Consider the following 22071-nt stretch of genomic DNA (forward strand, 5'->3'; position numbering starts at 1 on the left):
TTCAGTCACATGACCTAATATTTTAGTGGAACGTGTAGATGTGAGTAGTTTGAGTAAATGTGCATGAGTACCTGTGTTATGTGGGTGGTGTTAGTGGTTGGAATGTGATGGTGTGTGTGTAAATATGAGTGTGAGTGTGTGATGGCATCCTAGTGGTGTGTGTGCGACATATGTGTGTGTGTGGTAGGACTCATGATGTTTTCAGTGATGTAAGCCACCAGCAGACAGATGATGACCAGCATCACACAGATGGCTCCTCCCACGGTCGTCATGGCAATCACAATGTCCTGCATCCCCGTGGGAGAGACGCTGAACTCCACACAGTCGTCGCCATTGGAACTCCACACAGTCGTGATGGGTCGCAGGCAGATACGGTAGGGCACATTCTCATGCAACTCGCTCAGCAGGTAGTCCCTGCAGCTGGAGCCAAGATGGACTCCCGTGCACTCAAACTGAGTGTAGCTGCCGTTCCACCAGCAGCTCAGCCTGAAGCCACCCTGTCGCCTGGCCACCCCTCGCTTTGGGACTCTAGGCTGGGCTGTCACAGGTGTCCCCCCCTCCTGCCCCCCTCCTGCCAAACCAGCACCTTGAGTCTCCATGGCTGTGCGGTGGGCACGGTGCAGGGGCCTGTCTGCCATACCCCATCTGTTTGCTAACTGGGCATCCTCCTGGGCTGTCCACTGGATCAGCACGCTGCCGTTGGAGAACACATTGGCCACCAATGACCCTCCAGGAGACCTCACTCTCTCGCAGTCTTTGCTGGGGCAAGTGAGATGGCGTTGAGTTTGGCGGAAACAGAGGCGGTCTGTGCTGCCCTGCTCCAGTAGTTGATAGGCACATGTTGGCCCCGTGTCTCCCGAGCTGTCCTGGACATGGCCTGGTGATCTGAATGTCAGACTGGTGGTGTTGCTGGTGTTAGAGTTTGAAGTGTTTCCAATTTTATGGCTGAGGGTGCTTTCCTGTGGTTTTGGTATGGCTGAGTCAGTATCTAGGTTACGGAATCCCTGTGGGCTGCTGGCGTTTTGATGATCGATCTGGTTAAGATGCGAGCCCACTTTCGAGGTCACTGCCCTGCGACTCACGCCTCCTTCATCCGAAGAGGGTGATGATGATCCCGGAGAAGAACGCGACTCCCAGCTGCGGAGAGACGCACCCGCATGGGTCGCACAGAGCAGCAGTAAGAAAAAGGAGATGAGAGCCAATATAGGCAGACCTGTCATAGTGCAGCCTCTTCAGTGTACGGTTGATGGCATACGGTGGTCAGAAATGGTAGACAGCGCTGTCACAACCGATGGACATCCGAAAACAGAGGGAGGGCAGAGATGCACCTCCTTCGCTGCCATAACACATCCTTCCTTATACTGACTAACTCGTTAAATCCAAACCTTGGAATTAGGCTAGTCTACTCCACAGGGGACAAGGCTGACCTGAAAACGGAGTGCACGAAGTGAGATAAAAATTCTGGAACATTTTAAATAAAATTAGGCTACAACCTTTTTGCCTGTATCATCGCATAGCAGTCACGAAAACACGATGCTATGTCAACAACATATAGGCTAATTACAACGTCAACAATGCAGACTCACAAGACGGCAAAAATAATAATGTGTAGTAATGTCAATTTCTTTTAGTCTTACTTGTCGCGGCTGCCTCTAGCGTCCTTGATGCTCCGATGTGCCTTCCTGTCGTGAGAGAGGAGGAGAGACAGTTGAAGTGTCAGGATGTTTAAAGTCATCCTCACCAGTCAACAGCATGAGTCATTAGGCTTCTAGTCCCCTTTCACATCACTGGTTCCTCGTCTGTGGCTCTCTCTTGTCCAGCAGCCAGGAGGTCTTACTGCTCCGGACTGCGTGTTGTATCCCGTACAGTGGTGCTCACGCCACACTTTAACGTGGGAGTTATGTATTAATTTATTGCTTTATTTGTTTGTTTGTGAGTATGTGTGTATGAGGACTATGTATGTGTGTATTTATGCATTGATGTATGTGTATGGTTGTATTATTCGCTGGTTAAAAGTTGTGTTTCCATGCATTAGGCTACGAATGGCTTATGTCATTTCAGCGCACTATGTTGCATCTGTATCAATCTGAGTAATTGCTGAGTAAGTGGCGACCTCGTGTGGATGCAATATGCTCACCCATGTTAATTAGGTCGCCATGAAGGTGATCTTTATGAGTCCTGGGTAGAAGAGGGTATACTGTTCTTGCGTCATTGAGACAAAGAAAAAAATAACGCTGTCAACATAATTATTTGTGCACCACCAACACCAACATTCAGTTTTGTATGTTTAATGATGTTTGAAGTCTGAATCATCAAAACGATCAAACGTAAACCTCAAGATCAACAAATGAATGCAAGTGGTAATTATCCCGAGAGATCAGCATTCAACTGAGGTCAAGTGATGTGTCGTCAGCAACACACACAAACACGCTGAATCAGCACAAGCAGAGGCAGTCTCTAATAAGCCCTCCTGGGTAAAAGTGACATGGCATGGCCTCACAAGCCTGTTGGGCCCAAGCTCCCCTTAGTGTAAAAAGCCTCTATTATCCAATACTGTATAGTGGTAATGTTATCGCATATATCAATATGGTGAAATTCTCAGCTGTGTTTTAACAATGAAAGACAAAAGTGGATCAAAATCTCTGTTTTGACATTTGTGTATGTGTGTTTGCTGTCTAAGGTATGAGCTACACCAGGCGCGTAACTGAAGCGTTCCGTTCGCGACGCGTAAAATCCATTTTAGATGAATGGTCTATTTTTTTCGAACGTACGCCCCACTGTCACGTCTGGTGTAGCTACTTCCACTGATTATAATGGAAGCTAATTGCTGCAGCAGACGAAACGCGAACGGAACGCTTCAGTTACGCGCCTGGTGTAGCTCAATAGACCATTCATCTAAAATGGATTTTACGCGTCGCGAACGGAACGCTTCAGTTACGCGCCTGGTGTAGCTCATACCTAAGCCTGACAGAACATTTGTCTTAATCAGAACCTTTGTCTAAATCAAATCAGTGTAATAACTATAATTCTGATCTCTCTTTTAGATACTGAAACTTTCTTTTTCTTCTCTTTTCCCCCAAGTTGCTTAGTTTGTGTGTGTGTGTGTGTGTGTGTGTGTGTGTGTGTGTGTGCACTATTCATGGCTTTTTGGGTTCTCATGAGACCTTGCCCTAGACCATTCTGAAATCTTGGCATTCTTAATGCCCTCATTTCTCTTTTCATCTCACATGACCCTTGGTTTCATTATTTTGCAACATGGTTGGTGTCATTTTCTATCAGGTCATACTTTTTTTTTTTAATCAGTTATCCTCAAACCAAAAAAACAGTTCCCTAAAAGGACCTATCCCCTCACATTTAAAAAAAAATGCAAAGACATCTAGCCAGGCATGGATGGACTCAACTCCTGGTGACTGGTTAAGCTAAGGCGTCATGATAATTCTCTTTTTAAATGCATCAATCATGTAACCTTTGCTGGACACAGAGGACGTATAAGCATTTTCCTATGTGCCTCAGAGTAGCCTGGTCATTGAAGTGTAAAATATCTGCAAATCTCTCTCTCTCCTTACATTGGAATTATTTATGCTGATTAGCTGACCTGTGCTGAGCAGAGAGTCTATTGTCATCATCCCCACAATCATCACGGATGGAGAAATTTTGTAGTAAGTAAGCAGCTCAGAGGCCATGTTGCTGGGCAACAGATTTTTTGGAGAGAGTAAATGACCAAGAAGATGGGCTCAATCAGCACAGAGAGTGCTGACAGAGTTGTAGGATCATTCACATGTGTGGATGTGAGTGTGTGTATAAAAGCTTGGGATGGCAGTTAGTGACAGCTCTGGGCACACTGACCAGTGGGAAAGACACAAACCTTGGGACTTTCCTCTGCTCGACATGGCAAACGAAGGCACAACTATGCCCAGCTGATGGAGAGATGTCCGAGGTGCTGACAGTAGATGCCATTTTATTTGGGCTTCTGGTTTTCTCTGGGATCTTGGGGAACATTCTGGTCATCTATGTGGTAAGTCAGGCAATCTTTATGACAGGAAAGTTTTAAAGTTTTGACAGATGAATAAAGTCTGTTTAAAATGTACAGTAGTCAATTATACAAACGTCAGCTGTATTCATTGAATCAGTTATTGTTGAATTAGAATAGTTTGGTTTTGTAATCCAGCTCATGACACACCTCTGTTCCCCTCCTCTCTCCATCCTCCATGTGTGTTTCTCACCTGTTCCCCAGGTCTTTGAGTCGGCCACTGAGAGCTCGTCTCGCCACCTCCCCCCCTCAGACACCATCCTGGTGAACCTCTCTCTCGCCAACTTGCTGACGTCGCTCTTTCGCACTGTGCCCATCTTCGCCTCTGATCTGGGCCTGGAGGTGTCGCTGGCGCCCGGCTGGTGCCGCCTCTTCATGCTGCTGTGGGTGTGGTGGCGCGCCGTGGGCTGCTGGATCACCCTGGCGCTCAGCGCCTTCCACTGCGTCAAGCTGCGGGGCCAGCGGGTGATGGTGGGGCCCTTGGCCCTGCAGCGGGAGCGCCGGCAGGTGTGGCTGGCGCTGGCGCTGGTATGGGGCGTCAACCTGGCCTTCTCGCTGCCGGCGCTTGTCTACACCACGCACATGCACGGCAATGGCACTGTGGAGCTGATGGTGATCAGCTGCACCACGCGCCCGCTGCTGGGCTGTGTCTGGGAGTTCCCCAGTGCGGAGCAGGGCTCGGCGTTCGCCTCCACCTCGCTGGCGCTCAACGAGGTGGTGCCGCTCGTGCTCATGATGGGCACAAACCTGGCCACGCTGCTCACGCTGGCACGCCACATCCGCTCCGTCACGGCCTCCGACGCCGGCAAGGAGCAGCAGCAGGGCGAGCTGGCCAAGCACGTGGCCAGCGAGCGCAAGGCGGGTCAGGTGATCATGGCGCTGGTGTCACTGTTCGTGGTGTGCTGGGCGATGCAAGTGGCGGCCGTGACCTACTACAACCACGACGGCGGGCACCACGCCGAGGGCCTGCTGACCGTCGCCCAATTCTCCGCCTCGCTCTTCGTGGGGTTCAGCCCCATGGTGGTGGCCCTGGGGCACGGCAAGCTGAGGAGGAGGATTGTGGGAATGATCCTGGGCTGGGCAGACAGAGCCAAATGCTCACATGGTAGAACAGAAGAAGAGTTAGTGTCAGACATGAGCATCAGCAAAAAGACAGAGCTGAGTAAAGAGCAGACAGAGAGGGGGATCATAAAAGTGGAGGTGAGAGGTAAGACCTAGCTACACGTACAGGTGTGTCTGTACCTGACAGTAAATGTGTGTGTGAATGTTGTGGGTTGGAGGTTGTTTAAAAGAAGCAAATCCAGTAAAAACAAGTGTTTTGAGCTTTGACTTTTTTCATTTTATGGAGCCATACGTGTGTGAGTTGTGTGTGTGACGGCTCCTCATCAAGTGTTGATGTTGTGTTTGGCTGAAGAGAGTTCCCGCTGTGCAGGGAGACATGATGGCATTCATCACCACCCACCAACACCTGTGTCCAGTGGGAGACAGCCCAGGGAGGACGACATCAGTGAAGCACGCTGGCACTGGCCTTCAGGTGCATAGCTGAAATGCCACGACTGCAGCTGAAGTATGCTAGATGACAGAGGTGCTCTGTTAGGGGGATGAAAACATGTGTAGCCAGAATCATCCTCAAGAGAAGGGAAGAGGGAAAGCAACCAATATTGATTAAGTCGGAGGTTTTTAAGCTGTGAATAAATAGTGAGATGAAAGACAAGACTGCACAGCTTCAAAAGGGCCTCTCATTTCACAATATTGATTGGAAGTGTATTAAATGCAGTCAATACTGAGCTGTTAAGCTGACTGTGTGTATACTGTGTATGTAAATAGATGATGTTGTAAATATACCCTTCTTGTAGGTTTGTAAATAAATACCATATATGTAGGTTTGTAAATAAATTAATATTAGCATATGTGAACAGTGTTCATATATATTATGTAAGGGATAATGTAGCCTATGTCCGCCGGTATTTATCAGAAAATAAGTCCCGACAGGGAGAACAGAACCCCGACGCGCAGCGGAGTTGTGTGTGCACATTACATTACAGGGTATGGACCCTAGGGATTAATTAATCATCAAAGGCTGGTTAGGGCAAAATGTGCCTCGCTGGCATATAGCTTTCCTCATTAGAAATCCCTGTGGCCAAAGGTGGTGAAGGTATGGAAGTTCCACCCAGCAACCCAAGGGATCTCTCTCACAGTAATAATTAAGACAGGGCCCTGTCAACAGATGGCAAATATCAAGACCTCACAAACATTCAAAAAAATATGTCACACAAATAAGGTGGAAACACATAACACAGTGACCCATGAGGACTTATGCATACATTTTCCTTCAAATTATAAAGCATCCTTATAAAGAATGCATATGGTATTAATCTGGGGCATCATAACGTTTTGTCAGACTTAACAAGATCAACTGGCCCCTTGGAATCAGCATTATCTTTCACCACTCCTGAAATGCTGTGGAAAAAGTGTGTGTGAGTGTGTGTGTGTGTGTGTTTTGTGTGTGTGTGTGTGTGTGTGTGTGTGTGTGTGTGTGTGTGTGTGTGTGTGTGACATGGCCTCGCAGGCTGCTTAGTGTGAAATGCCACTATTAGCCAGTTAGAGAGAGTATGAGTTTGTGTTATAGATACAACATTAAGAGATAGCCATGTCTTTGGAAGTTGTCTGTTTTCTGAAGTAATACAGCCAGAACATTAAGTAGGATGTTATACAGTACAGGGGAGTGTTTGCATGATTGCTGTCTGATTGTAAACAGTTCAGGAAAAATATTTGTATAAATTATAGCCTGTGAACGCGAGACAGGTTGTCATGCTGGCATGACATACTAAAGCAAGATAGTATACAAATCATCTTTATGTCAAATTCTGAGTCGATGAGCATCAACAGAAATATAATAAATTATAAATGTTTTGAAAGGAATGTGAAGAATGTGTGAGTATGTCTGTGTATAAGAGACAGAGGACCAACTAGCCTGCTGATTTGCATTCCAATTAATGAGGCAAACAAAACAACGGAAAGAGATCAGAAATAGAGACAAATATCTTCTAATGATCAGAAAGTATTGTGTCAGTCATAGTGACTGATTTTAATCACAGCATCTCTCCACACATTTGTGATACATTTGATTTTTATAGTTGTATGAGTAAGTGGTGAGAACAAGACAAGAACTAGACGAGCTCAAAATGTCCACTGAAAGCTCTTGAAGGGGTAGTTTTCATTTCATTTTGCCGATGGGAGTTCTTTGGTGTGCGAGGGTCTAGCCTTCAGTAAGTGATCAATGCCTTCAGAAAGGCTCGTAATCTTCTGTGTCCAAAAGCAAGGACAATGGGGGACAGTGCAATGAAGGTGATATTGGCAAAGCGAGCTATGATCAACAGAAAATCTGTAGATGAGCCACGGTTGTAATTGAAGTAGTTTACGGAGATGATACTGGTACCCCAAGAGGAGATGAACAGAATGATCAGAGCCAGAATCACCTGAGAGAGAGACAGAGATGGACAACGAGAGCTGTTAATGATCAAATTACCATATTATTATTAAAGGAATTGTCATTTACATGTACTTCCATTTAGTGTGTAATATATCACTAAAATGTAAGCACAATTAATGTAAATATATACAACTGAGTAAAGAACTGTACTAATTGAATTATTCCCTAAAATCCAGGCTATACCAGCACAGTTTCTGTATGTTACCTTGGCAGCGCGTCTCTCGGCGCGCACTCTCCTGATGACGGGGGCATCTGGGCTCCTCTGTGTGTGAAGGATAGAGCTCTGGTGGGCATAGAGCGTCAGCAGCGAGCCCAGGTTGGTGAAGCTCATCAGGATGATGGGGAGGCTCTCATGGATCACCATGGAGGTTGTCGCATAGGCCAGGCCACTGTAGGAGCTGGGGAAGTTCCACACGCAGCCCAGCAGGGGGCGTGTGGTGCTGCTCACTAACATTAAAGTCTATAAGCGATTGGAAGCATGAGGCAAACGTTTATTTGGTGTTTACTTTTATTTATAGAGAAATATTGGAATATTATTCATCTTTCTCTCATTAAAGAACCCAAAAAACCTTTGTGGAGTACTTGTCATGGTTCAGATATTTAGAATACTTAACAGTGTGACCTATGCTCTTCAGTTTACCCATTCAGATGGGTAAATACAGTATAACATCCAAAGACCATAACCTTACAATGTTAGTCCATGAGCCACAGGCCCAAAAAGGGGCGTGTCACTACCACTTGGGGGGGCAAATTCTCACTATATTTTTCTGAAAGCTACATATCTCTGGAGTATAAAATGGTATGATAGCAAGTTGGATCTTGTAGCTTTGTGGCTGTACAGGCCTTCAAAGTTGACCTCTTATTTGAAAAAAGGAAATTCCGCCTATTGGCTTTTTTTTGTTAAACCACTCATAAGAGCCCAGAAAATAATCCAAACCTCATTATTACTGATGCATATGTGGTGTTTGATGTTGGCATACATATTTTGAATCATTATGTGATTTTGCCCTTAATTTTGGTTGATAAAATTCAAGATTTATGTGTAATAATGAGCAAATCTACGTTTTCAGAGACACAACGTGTTGCAGCACTAATTGAAATGCCCACTACCTCATTAATCAATGTATTTATACCTTCCTACCTCCCAGCAGAGACTTGAAATACAAATGATTACATAGGTCTGCATTGCTATGCTATTTACTATTTGTAAATGTACTATTCAGAAACACCCCAAAATTCAGTAAATTAGTATTTAATAAGAGATATTCCAAGAGATCAAAACATCATGATTACCAATCACATATTACCTTTACATTCAAGGAATACCATATGAAAATTGTTCACATCACCACATGTACCCAGCTTAACATGAATATTATAATTTTATAATGTCCAGGGCACATGAAATACATACAGTAATTTTCTGTGTATTAGCCGTATTGTGTATAAGCCACAGGACAGTGTTTTATGAAGTTGAAAGAAACAAAACCATATACGATATTAACTGCCCCCGTGTATTAACCTCATAGCTGAAGAAATTTTGCAAAATCAATATAAGCTGCAGCTAATAGTTGGGAAATTATGGTAATTGCATCACAGGTGCTAAAATGATCTACATTATACATTTCAGTTGTACTTTTGACTAGTAAGAATGTGGGAATTACATTTAGATGAACTGGTTGGTGAAAATATTCATACTTCACACATTGTTATCATTATGTACAATTATTATTATTATTATTATTATTATTATTATCATCATACTTAAAATTGTCTTTCATCTGATGTTAAAATAATTTCCATTGAAAAGAAATAATAAATATTTTCCAAGATCTACATGTACATACATTTACAACAGTTTTAAAAATTCTACACAGTTCTGATGAGATGAGACAAACAATGAAATTGGATCAATCCATTTTCAGAGGAACATGAGTTCATTTGCATATCTACAGCAGGCAAAGCAACACAAGAGGTTAGGGATGATCTGATTCAGGCTCATACTACAGGCAAAGATCATGACATAGAGGCTGGAGTCACATACACCTAAGCACAAATTCCATGATACATTGACAAAGCAAAAATTAAAGACATTTACGAGCATGAGTCAAAAAAGAAAACACAGGCACATGGCAAGACCATCATGTTAAAGACTGGACATGAGAGAAGTCTTTTGTCACCCTCTTGGACCTTGGCGACACCTGAGGGGACCCCAAGGAAAACCTCTAAAGCAGCACTTGCAAAGCATTTGCAGAAACTTGCATCACTATCAGATAATCTTCCAGATGAATATAATACAGCAACAATCATTGATGGAATGTCTCTGGTCCAGAAGGTCAATAACAATGTCTCAACTTATGCAGACATTGCTGCTGCTATTCATAGCATGATCCGTAAAGAGGCAAAGCAGAGGGAGGATAATTTTTTAGATTAAATTAGATTAGATTTAGCTTTACTGTCATTGTGCAGAGAACAAGTACAGAGACAACGAAATGCAGTTTGCGTCTAACCAGAAGTGCAAAAAAGCAGAAAAGTGCAATGTGATATACTGTACACAGTATAGGCAGGTGGTGCATAGACAGGACAAGAAATATAGTGCAGTGTAGACAGTAGTATACAGTTGTTTTGCAGAAGGTGGTTTAGAGTAGCATAAATTAAATATAAATATGTGCAGTGTATTAGCAGTTAAGAGCAGAATAAATATGGCTATGTACTGTAATATGAACAATGTATGAACAACATGTACAGGTATGTGCAATGTAGTGGCGGTACCATTATAGTAGTAGTAAGAACAATATAGATATATGCAGTGTATTAAAAGAATATATTACAGAAAAACTGAATAAATATGGATATTTAGTATGAACCATATAGAAAGATATGTACAGTATGTACAACTATATGCAGTGTGGTAACAGTACCATTGTAGTGCAGAAACAGTAACATTACAATAGTATTAAGTGTATGTGCAGGATGAAAAGCAGTGGAATATGGCTATGTACAGTATAAGTGTAATTACAGTATGTACATTTGTAAATAAATAGATGGGTGGGATAGGGTAGTGCAGTTGTGTGGGGGGGGCTAGGGGATGTCCGCCTCCTTGTTGTCCCTGTCAAGGTTGCCATGGTCGTGGACACCTCAACAGGCACAGGCAAGGAGGAATCAGGCGGGGCAGGGGGTGATGGGGGCTTAGTTGGTTGGATGTCACCGGGATGCAGAGCTAGAGTTCAGTAGGGTGACAGCCGCAGGAAAGAAGCTTCCTCTGAACCTGCTGGTTCGGATGTGGAGAGACCTGTAACGCCTCCCGGAGGGGAGTCGAGTGAACGGTCTGTGGTTGGGGAGAGAACAATCTTTGATGATGTGTGCCTTACGCAAGCATCGCTTGCCCTGGATGGCCACTCGAGGGGTGAGGAACCGGTGATGTGTTGGGCAGTTTTCACCACCCTCTGCAGTGCTTTCCAGTCGTGGGCAGAGCAGTTGCCATACCAAACTATGATACAGTTGGTGAGGATGCTCTCGATGTTGCAGCGGTAGACGTTCACCAGGATCTGAGGAGACAGATGGACCTCAGAAAGAAGAAGAGACGCTGGTGAGCCTTTTTGATCAGGGTAGAGGTGTTGAGGGTCCAAGAGAGGTCCTCAGAGATGTGGACACCCAGAAACTTGAAGCTGGTGACATGCTCCACCTCAGTCCTGTTGATGAGAATGGGTGTGTGTGTGCTAGCTTTAGACTTCCTGAAGTCCACAATGAGCTCTTTGGTCTTCTTGGTGTTGAGAGCCAGGTTGTTATCAGTGCACCACGATGTTAGGTGCTGGACCTCCTCCCTGTAGGCCATCTCATCGTTGTTGCTGATGAGACCAATCACCGTAGTGTCATCTTTAAACTTGACAATGGTGTTAGAGCCATGTACAGATGTGCAGTCATAGGTGAAGAGGGAGTAGAGGAGAGGGCTCAGCACACATCCCTGTGGTACACTGGTGTTCGATGGCTGAGAAGGTGCGATTATCTAACCTAACAGACTGAGGTCTGTTGGTTAGGAAGTCCAGAATCCATAAGTTTGTTTTTTCTTTTATCACATACACATTTATTGGTAGATGTTTTTTCTTTACCTTGACATGTTTCGACGTATACTTCCGTCTTCATCAGAAGGTCACACGGTGGAGTAGTGTGACGCATTTTTATCAGCTGATGTTACGGAGGTGTGATCCACCTGTCAGTTTTTTGACAGGTGGACCACACCTCCTGCATGCCAGAGTCATTAAGCAGGAGAACAACCGATACCACCGCTGGATAAAGGAGGCGATTGAAATAAGAAAGCGGAGCCCAAAGACGATGAACAGAGATGAGAGAGCATATATGCTCTCCCATACCTGGAGTGCCGTCCTGGGGGGCGGCTGACTGACAGCAGGAGGTGTGGTCCACCTGTCAAAAAACTGACAGGTGGATCACACCTCCGTAACAACATCAGCTGATAAAAATGCGTCACACTACTCCACCGTGTGATCTTCTGATGAAGATGGAAGTATACGTCGAAACATGTCAAGGTAAAGAAAAAACATCTACCAATATATGTATATGTGATAAAAGAAAAACCAAACTTATTTATCTCAAGTGTAGACACAATGAATGCAATACAAGTAGTCCAGAATTCAGTTACAGAGGGAGGTATTGATGCCCAATTCACTGAGTTTGGTGATCAGTTTGGAGGGGATGATGGTGTTGAACGCTGAGCTGAAGTCAATGAACAGCATTCTTACATAGGTGTTGCTATTGTCAAGGTGGGACAGGGCAGAGTGAAGTGCCATAGAGATGGCATCCTCTGTGCTCCTGTTCTGACGATGAATTCAATGAATAGATTAAAGATCCTTTGTACTCGTTTCAGCTACAATTTAAAGAACATTTGTACTGCAGACCTATGTATGTCATAATTTAACATTCATTTCAACTCGCAATTGAAAGTAAGGAGGGTAGAATAGTAATGATCGATCAATAAGGTCTGCATTCAGGTATTGCCATAACATGTTGCTCTGAAAACTCAAATTAGCTTTTTTTAGCACATAAATCTTGAATTTAATCAACCAAAATGAAGAGCAAAATCACATAATGAGTCAAAATATGTATGCCAACATCAAACACCACATATGCATCAGTAATAATAAGATTTGGATTATTTTCTAGGCTCTTATGAGTGTTTTAACAAAAAAAGCCAATAGGCGGAATTTCCTTTTTTGTCGAATCAGAGGTCAACTTTGAAGGCCTGTACAGCCACAAAGCTACAAGATCCAACTTGCTATCATACCATTTTATACTCCAGAGATATTTAGCTTTCAGAAAAATATAGTGAGAATTTGCCCCCCCAAGTGGTAGTGACGACCCCCTGTGGCTCATGGACTATGTACAATAGCTGATAACATATCATTTTCCATACTCATTTGTAACATAAACACTGGAGTGTAGTTTGGTTAGCTATGTACTGCATATGTGCCCAGGTAGGTCTGGGAGAAGAAGGGGGAGGCAGGATGGGGAATCTGGGGGAAGGAGCATTATGAAGATGGAGGGACTGGAGCACTCTGTGTGTGTTTGTGTGTTAGCCTGGTGTTACCATCCTACGTACTTCCGGCCAAAATTTGATTTCAGCCTCGCACGTAGTCTGGCCCAACCCACAGTATGCGGCTCGCGTACGACCGCGCCAATCAGTGAACAGTTGAGTGATGACGCGGAACTTGCCTGCCGAGTTGCTTGTAGTCCAGCGAAGCTTGTAGTTCAACAGCACAGCAACAATGGCGACGGAGGAAGAGACGCTAGAAGCTATCCGCGAAGTTGTCGCAACTCTCGAGGGCATCACGCAATTAAAGCATGAGCAAGAGGCTTGTCTTGTCAATTTTATAAATGGCAGGGACGTTGTAGCTCTCCTTCCAACTCGCTTTGGGAAAAGTTTGATTTATCAGATGGTGATAACTAAACCGAGGCTACCGTGCTTGTGGACAGTAACGTTAGCCAGTCACCGAGCATCGCTCAAGGTGAGGCTGTGTTGTTTTATGCCGAACAACTGTTAGTTTAACTGAGCAAGCTCCAGGTTAAATAACACGTAGGTCGTCAGTACAATCCAACTTATCCGAGAGTGAAGTCTGAACAGCCCGTGTAGGACGAAGTAAGCTCCGTAGCTCCGACAAAGTCACCGGGCTGCGTAGAACAACAATCGTCTGATAAGCGGCGAGAAGAGATAAGAGGAAAACTGGCGTGTGACAAGAGCTGATATAATCTCGGTGACATGACGCTTTTGGTATACAACTCTCGGTCTGTGGCTGGCGCAAGTTAGGGATATATCCACTACAAAGAGACTGCCCTGGCGGTCAGGTAGCCTACATACTAGCCAGCGGTCTGTTTACTACTGAGAGCAGAAGTGGGAAGCAGAGCCTGAAGCGGTGGTGGTAAGCGTAAGAGCCAGAACTCCAATGATTTTAAACCTCGAAATAAGCATCCGCCTATTAAGGAGACAGATTATTATTACTTTGTTCCAGACTGTATGGCGAAGAGAAACGTAGTCACAGGCGGTAAGGACCAGGCTATGTGTGTGTATCAGGGTTGTGCACAATTCAAATTGCAATTCTGCTTCCTGTTTGCTACCTCAATTGAAATGCAAGTGAAATTCAAGAATTTAATTCGAATTTAAGAGCCAGTTTCAATTCAATTCTGGAACTTTGCACAAGCCTGGTGTGTATAAGAGAGAGAGAGAGAGAGAGAGAGAGAGAGAGAGAGAATATGCAATCGACATCTATTTTGTGAGGTATTTATCCCATGGATATGTTGTGTTTATTGAATTGTGTCTATACTGTATATTGTATGTACTGTCTATTTTATCGGTGGGACCGAAGGCAATATTTGTGCTTGATATGACAATAAAGTCTATACTATTATATTCTTTTGTTCTATTATTTTAGGTTCAGTGCAAAAGTACATACTGCATCAGGAAGACCATCACCAAAACAAGCACTCATGTTTTACTGATTAAGAGACCTTCTGGCCCTGTATTGCACATCTTCAGCTCTGTGTGTGGTGTGTGTGTGGGAGACACAATATACACTGGGCACATACCTCTGTTGAGTTCCTGTCCCCACTGGTTGATAAGATATATGCAGGGATGGCATACAGCAGGTTGATGACCCAAATGATGGCAAAGACAGCAAACACAAATTTGGGCGGGCCTCTGTTGACTGAGATGGGAGTGATGCGCCGGAGAGTCTGGAAATGGAAAGCGCTGAGGAAGAAGGTGGACCACACGTTCACGGAGCGCATCCACACCCACAGGCCCATGAGGAACTGGCACCAATCTCTGGATAAGTACAGCTAGCATCATCAGGGAAGAGAGAGGCCAGAGAGATCTTATCAATAGAAAAGAAAAGAGAGAGCAAGAAGCATTTGCATTCATAATCCAGTAACTTTTGCAATAGAGCAGGTAGGACTGCATTAGAACAACTCTGTGTGAACAGCATGTGTAGGATACAACCATGAGATTGTGGGCTCTATCTTGTGTCCTAGCGCAATTGACTTTGTATACTCGCGCTTTTGTCTTTCCTATTTTGCAGACAGCGCATATTGGAATTTTCCCTCCACAGGTACATGCCTGTAAATTAGGGAATTCGATTGTGCCCACGGGGACGGTTCAGCGAAAAGACGGGGCGTGTTCCAGCGCAAACGTTCACTGTTGATATTTTGCAGTTTCAGAAAACAATTCCGCCACAGACCAGGAACTCCCTGGTCTAAAGTCTGTGGCGCAAATGCAGATGCTATTTTAAGGGCGCATGCATGACCACAGGCCTGCATGAATGAATGCGTTGCACACCAATCTACAGACACCCCTGTGCACAGACGGAAACATTCAAAGCCTTGATAATATTTGTCCATTTTTGTTCGTGCATTGGTGACCTAAAAATGTAATAGCCTATATAGTACAACATCTACATGCAATATCTTTACAACAACAACGCCTAATTACGACCTATTAATTTGGACAACTTTATACAGCCCTATAAAGGCTAAAGTTACCTTTAGTTTTGTTCCAATTTACCGTTGTGTATGGCTTTAAACATCGCGTGCGCTTTAACATCAGCCTAAGCATTATTCCAGCTGCGCTAAGATTTTAAGCACCATAATTTTACCTACCTTGTTGTAGCCTGTGAAAAGGAGACCTCTTGTCTCTCTTGGAGACCTCGTGTTTTACCCTGTTAAAAGTCTGCAATCAAATATACACCCACCTACACTAAGTTTCAGTTTTATTGCTGTGTATGTATGTGTCTTTGTAATGGGAAAGATTTTAACAGTAGAGGGATATTGGTACAGACCATCACCCCTCTTAAGTGGTTTAACCCAGGTCTTGATTGGGTAATTGGCTGGCCTATTTAAGGCTGGCTCATTTCATGTTGTGGGAGAGCCTTGTGAGAGACTAAAGAGTGTCAACTGGATAAGAGGTTGTATGGAAAGTTTTCAGTGTGGAAATTGCTAGTGCTTAAGAAACCGGTTGGTTGAATTTTGTTTTGTTTTGTCAAGTCTTTTTGTTTGCACTGTTATCGCACTGTAAATAAATCTGCACTCCACCAAAATCCACGTTTGCCTGCTGTGTCTTCACCCCATCATCACTTCACCTCAGTGAGTCCTAGCCGCTCATCCTGCGTGTGGGTACGGACCGCAAGGACCGTATTTTTCACATAGCCCATCTGAAATAACTCCAAGCTTTGCTATGTTCCTTCCATCCTTTCGTTATTTTCAAAAAACATTTTATATCCATGATGGCCTTGAAGTCTTGAGTTAGTGAATTAGCTTAAATCAGCTTTTTATGTGCTGTTAACCAGCAACCATAGATAGTACAAGAAAGCAGCAAGTATGGCTACAATTTCTGTAGTTGCTGCATCCATTCATTGTTATTCTCTCTCCTGCTCAAACAAATGTTGTGCGTGCATTAAATTGATGATAACGTGTTTACAAACTCTACTTAACAGAAAATATTGTAAATAGTTGAAAGTTAGGTCAACTTGGAAACTGTTTCTCGTTGTTGAGTTGCCTGATGGTAAGGACCCCTTGCCGTCTGTGCTGCGCGATGCACACTTCACTCCTCTCATCTTTACATCGTATTTCTGTAAACCATACATAATTTCAAAGAAAAATATTACCACTTGAGGGAAATCAGTGTGGTGTCCATTAAGATGTGAAAAAATAGGCATACATCTAGCGTACACATTCACGAATCATAGATGTGTTGACATAAATTAGGAAATATTAGAGGACTTAAGGAGACGTGATGTTATATTGCATGCCGATGCCATTTAACCCAAATGCCCCAGTGGCAGCACGGGAGAGAAGAGATTAACTGACAGAAGATATGCATTGTCTATAGAGAGGTAATGTTAGATTACATTGTACATTGCAAAAATATCACCATGCATTCATAACCTCGTGATTCAGTGAGAGTGCTCCCAAAACATCGGAAAGTATGTCTTTGTGACAATTCTGCATTACATTTTGTCAAGAGGAAAAATCAATAGCTAACTGTTCCCAACTGAACAGTGATTATAGCGCTGTGAACTGCTGGCTGCACCTGGCAAATACGCCACCATAATAGCAATCAGCTGTAACAAGCGTGCCTGTTGTTAAAGGGAATGTGAGATGACGCTGATTGGTTTATTGCACGTTACGCCCAAACCACACCCATGATTAATGTAGCTACTTCAAACCACCCCATTTTAGATTTGCGTCGGGCGCAACAGTCAATTATCCCGCTGGTAAAATAGCATCAGCGCCCAATATTCGTCCACAAGGTGACTTGCGTTTTGCGCAAAGACACTTCCATTTTAGACCATTAAAATAGTCAAGTTAAGTCAAGTTTATTTATATAGCGCATTTCATACACAGAGGTCATTCAATGTGCTTTACATAAACAAAAGAAAACAATAATAACGAATAAAAGCATAGAAGGGCAATATAGTCAAAGAATAGTTAAAAGGTAAAGATCATAATAAAAAGAAACCATAAAACACAAGGTAAAATAATTTAAAATTAAAGAATAATTAGTAAGCAAAAACAAAGGCAAAAGTAGTAAAAAAGTAATAAAAGATAAGGTAGAATAATTATCAAGACAGATTCAGAATTTGTAACTCGGCACAGTTAGCAGAAAGCATCTGAGAACAGTTTGGTCTTAAGTCTAGATTTAAAACTGGCTACAGTTGGGGCCTTTTTGATGTCATCCGAAAGTTGGTTCCACAGCTGAGCCGCATAGCAGCTAAAAGCTGCTTCACCATGTTTAGTTCTAACAGTAGGTTTTACTAGCAGGTTTTTCACCTGGGACCTGAGAGGACGAGAAGGTGTGTCTGACAGGTATTTAGGTCCTGCTCCATTTACTGATTTATAAACAAGCAATAGTGCTTTAAAGTCAATTCTGTGACTTACTGGAAGCCAGTGCAAGGACTTAAGAATTGGAGTAATGTGGTCAGTTCTTTTAGTTTTTGTTAGAATCCTAGCTGCTGCATTTTGTATCACCTGAAGCTGGTTAATAGTCTTTTTAGGAAGGCCTGTGAACAGTCCATTGCAGTAATCAACCCTGCTGGAGATAAATGCATGAATGAGTTTTTCTAAGGCATGTCTTGACATCAGCCCTCTGAGTTTGGCAATATTTTTGAGGTGGTAAAAAGCTGATTTAGTTATCACTTTCATGTGGCTGTTGAAATTTAGATCACTGTCAATTAATACACCAAGATTTTTAACAGTATCCGTTGCCTTCAACCCTTTTGTGTCAAGGAGAGTGGCAACCCTAAGTCTTTCCTCCTTTTTACTAAATATAATTACTTCAGTTTTTTCTTTGTTCAGCTGAAGAAAATTTGGAGACATCCAGGTGTTGATTTGTTCTATACACTGACACATAGATTCAAGAGGACCATAGTCGTTTGGTGACAGAGCTACAGTAAGTAAATTTGTGTGTCATCTGCATAGCTATGACATGAGATCAAATTATTTTGGATGATTTGTCCAAGTGGGAGCATATGAATAATAGTGGCCCCAAGATCGACCCCTGGGGAACACCACAGGTCAAGGACGTTGGTGTTGAGGTACAGTGTCCGATGGCAACAAAGAAGCTCCTTTCTTGTAGATATGATTTTAGCCAGCTTACAACTATGTAAATCCAACCCAGTGTTCTAGTCTGTGTAGTAAAATATTGTGATCAATAGTGTCAAATGCTGCACTAAGGTCCAGTAGCACTAGGACTGATGTTTTACCTGAATCTGTGTTGAGGCGTATGTCATTGGAAACTTTAATGAGAGCTGTTTCAGTGCTGTGATTTGCCCGAAAACCAGACTGAAAGTAATCAAAATACCCATTTGATGTTAGGTAGGTGGTTAATTGATTAAAGACTTTTAATTTTTTGATAATTTTGCCAATAAAAGGTAGATTGGATATGGGCCTGTAATTGTTTAGCATTGAGGCATCCAGGTTATTCTTCTTGAGAAGTGGCTTTACAACAGCTGTTTTCAGTGACTTAGGAAAAGTGCCAGACAGCAGTGATACATTTACAATTTGATGGACATCCTCCGCTATGAGGTGAAAAACAGTTTTGAAGAAATTGGTAGGCAGAGTGTCTAAGACACATGTGGAAGAGCTGAGATTCTGTACCGTTTTTTCAAGTGTTTCGTAGTCTATCAAGCTGAACTCTGACATCAAGTTTTCCCTCTGTTTGTTGCTGGAAGTTCAGGTTGTTGAATTTGTAATTGAGCAGATATGTTGAGTCTGATTTTGTCAATTTTACCTTTAAAAAAAGATGAAAACTCATTGCATTTATTAGTTGAGAGAAGTTCAGGCGCTAATTGTGAGGGGGGATTTGTTAACTTATCAACAGTTGAAAATAGAATACGAGTGTTATTTAATCTTCTATTGATAATGTTAGAAAAGAAAGACTGTCTTGCTTTGCATATTTCAGAGTTATATGTGCGGAGCATCTCTTTATGGATTTAGTGGATCTGAAGTTTGTATTTACGCCATTTTCTTTCAGTCTTCCTAAACTCTCTTTTTAGAAGTTTAACTGCTGGATTTTGCCTCCATGGTGCTTTCTGTTTGTCCTTAACTTTCTTGAAATGTAATGGAGCAATGTCATCCATAATGTTTGCCATTTTTGCATTAAAGTGATCAAATAAGTCTTCTACAGAGTCTGACAGTTGACTTGACTTTAGTGAAAGTGCTTGCTCAAATAGAGCACTTGTCTGATCATTTATGATTCTCCTTTTTACCATCATAGCTGTGTTTTGAGTGTGTGGGGACATAGACACATCAAAGAACACGCAGAAATGATCAGATAAGGCCAGGTCTTTAACAGCTGTAGAGACATCGAGACCCTTTGTGATTACAAGGTCGAGGGTATAGCCGAGAGAGTGTGTTGGCCCCTGTACATGCTGTGTTAGGGAGAAAGTATCGATTAGTGCAATGAATTCCTTGGCATAATTGTTTTCAGGATTATCCACATGCAAGTTTAGATCCCCTGATATAATAAGACAGTCAATTATATGCAAACGACTGATAGCAGTTCACCTAGCTCTTCAAGAAAAACTTTAGCTGAATGTTTTGGAGGCCTGTAAATTGTCAGTAATAATATCTGAGGAGAAGACTTAATGCGTGCACACAGATATTCAAATGAAGTAAAGTCACCGAATGACGACTGATTGCACTGAAAAGACGTCTTGAAATTTGTGGCTATCCCCCCACCTCTTTTATTTGCTCTGGTAGCACTAAAAAAACATTTGACAAAACAAAATTTGGGGGAGCTGATTCGATGAGAGTAGCAGCACTGTTTGCTTGATCTAACCATGTCTCAGGTAAAAGTAAAAAATCAAGGTTGTTTGTGCAATAGAGCCCTGTATGTGTTCAATTGGTGGGACTAAAAACATCAAGAAATATGGATAGGAACTTGTAGAATGGATCTAATCAGTTTATGATGCAACATAATGTCAAAGTTATCCTTTATTATCTTTAAAGAAACAGGCCTAATTTTGAAAAGTATCATATAATCTAAGCATGTGTCCCTTCTGTTACAACTTAAACTAAAGAATTTCCCACGAGAAGGCAAGAAACAGGCTCACAAGCCCTTTAGAAGAAGTTAAATGTGACTCCCCCTCTCATCCATTTCCCTGATCTTCTCCACGGCCCAGAGGCAGGGATGTCAAAGTGGGGCAGTCAGTTCATGAACTAATAGTGAGCCATTATAAAATAACCACCTCAGAGCAGTGAAAATCATGTCATCCCTGTGTTCTTCCCTAACACACATCTCCTTTGTTACCCAGTTCACCATGTCAGAAGTCACGCTACACAAAAATGCAATGATTATTCTATCATTAATCTATGTCTTGGCTCTGAGTAAAGGCACTTATAACTTTTACCAATCAGCCTCATCCCACATACCTCAACTCCCAGATCTGATATGACCAACAGGGTGTTCCTCGTGATGGACACCATGAGGTTGGAGAAGGCCATGTTCACCAGGATCATGTCCGAACTGCGACCTCCACCTTGGTCCTTGATAACACCCTTGCCAATCACACCAATGATCGTTGCATTTCCCAGGATTCCAATCACAACCAGTATTATGTAGAACATTGTCTGAATGTTTGACATCCGGTTCCGGAGACCCATACCAATGGGCTTCACGGTCGCGTGTATTTCCTCCATGACCCAAACCGGTGGGGCTTCTTTTTGAGACTCAGATATGCATAGTTTCATAGTATAATTTGAAAGACTATTGGCTGAAATGGCTGTCTTAACATCATCTATTATACATCGAGGTCAAGAATGGTCATCTGGACCTCTGTTTCCTCTTAAGGCCCAAGAAAGTGAAGTTCATTCAGTCCTGTCCCAACGTATCCTGCTTGCTCAATTCCATTAAAATTATGGCCATGCCATTGAAGTCAGTCCAGAAAAACAAAGTGTGCACCAACCAGGTCTTTTGCCATATAAACTGGTGCAACCTTCTCCTTATAAGAGGATGCAACATATCACCATGGTAACCACATCCAGGAGACTCATGGGGTTGATGCAGTAGAGATATTTCCCCCAGGTGATCAATCTGACTCCCCGAGTTAAACTAAGGGTAACCTAGTTCCTTTGAAAGAAGCACTGTCGCTTTAGCCATGTGAAAGTTAAGCAGGCATGTCTATCCCAACACCCCAGTTGCCATCTTAATTATGTACACCAGGTATTAATACAGTAACACTGGGTCCTTCGACAATAGATTTAAACTAAAGATTGCAAGCCTAAATTCTCTAGTTTTTCATAATCCTAAATTTAAAGATGCGGGTCTACTAATATTAATTAAGTCATATCCTCACACAATTTGATTCTGAAAGCACTATTGTTGACACCAATGCTTGATACAAATCAGTCTCTGATTTCACCATTCTTATCCCAAGATCATTATTTCCATTATTATAATTTGAGGCAATACATTTTCCAACCAAAAATCCTTTAATGGTCACACTACTATAGGTTACTTCATTATTGATGTCTAAACTAAATCCTA

General features: G+C 42.7%; 2 protein-coding genes across 2 annotated transcripts; one reads left to right on the plus strand and one right to left on the minus strand.

The window, feature by feature from the left end:
- Positions 1-3928: 3928 nt before the first annotated feature.
- ora4 (olfactory receptor class A related 4) lies at positions 3929-5576 on the plus strand. The gene is made up of 3 exons (XM_076269202.1): positions 3929-4015; positions 4235-5230; positions 5445-5576. The coding sequence occupies exons 1-3, from the start codon at positions 3929-3931 to the stop codon at positions 5574-5576; spliced, it is 1215 nt and encodes a 404-aa protein (XP_076125317.1).
- Positions 5577-7285: 1709 nt separating this feature from the next.
- LOC143104869 (olfactory receptor class A-like protein 4) lies at positions 7286-21224 on the minus strand. The gene is made up of 4 exons (XM_076269203.1): positions 20958-21224; positions 14619-14870; positions 7729-7983; positions 7286-7509 (listed from the first exon to the last, which is right to left on the minus strand). Exons 1-4 carry the CDS (start codon positions 21222-21224, stop codon positions 7297-7299), a joined length of 987 nt encoding a protein of 328 aa, XP_076125318.1. The 3' UTR covers positions 7286-7296.
- Between the last annotated feature and the right edge of the window lie 847 nt (positions 21225-22071).

Source organism: Alosa pseudoharengus, unplaced genomic scaffold (assembly GCF_046254945.1).
Source record: "Alosa pseudoharengus isolate Yale_2024_CS ecotype anadromous, Long Island Sound unplaced genomic scaffold, YU_APseudo_1.1 YU_APseudo_1.1_scf_5, whole genome shotgun sequence".
NCBI lineage: Eukaryota > Metazoa > Chordata > Actinopteri > Clupeiformes > Clupeidae > Alosa > Alosa pseudoharengus.

Coding starts and splice junctions, on each gene's coding strand:
- LOC143104869 (XM_076269203.1), bottom strand. CDS start 21,224: ATGGAGGAAATACACGCGACCGTGAAGCCCATTGGTATGGGTCTCCGG. Junction 14,871..20,957: donor TATCAGATCTGGGAGTTGAG/GTATGTGGGATG, acceptor TGATGATGCTAG/CTGTACTTATCCAGAGATTG. Junction 7,510..7,728: donor CCGAGAGACGCGCTGCCAAG/GTAACATACAGA, acceptor TCTCTCTCTCAG/GTGATTCTGGCTCTGATCAT.
- ora4 (XM_076269202.1), top strand. CDS start 3,929: ATGTCCGAGGTGCTGACAGTAGATGCCATTTTATTTGGGCTTCTGGTT. Junction 4,016..4,234: donor ACATTCTGGTCATCTATGTG/GTAAGTCAGGCA, acceptor CCTGTTCCCCAG/GTCTTTGAGTCGGCCACTGA. Junction 5,231..5,444: donor GGGGGATCATAAAAGTGGAG/GTGAGAGGTAAG, acceptor GTTTGGCTGAAG/AGAGTTCCCGCTGTGCAGGG.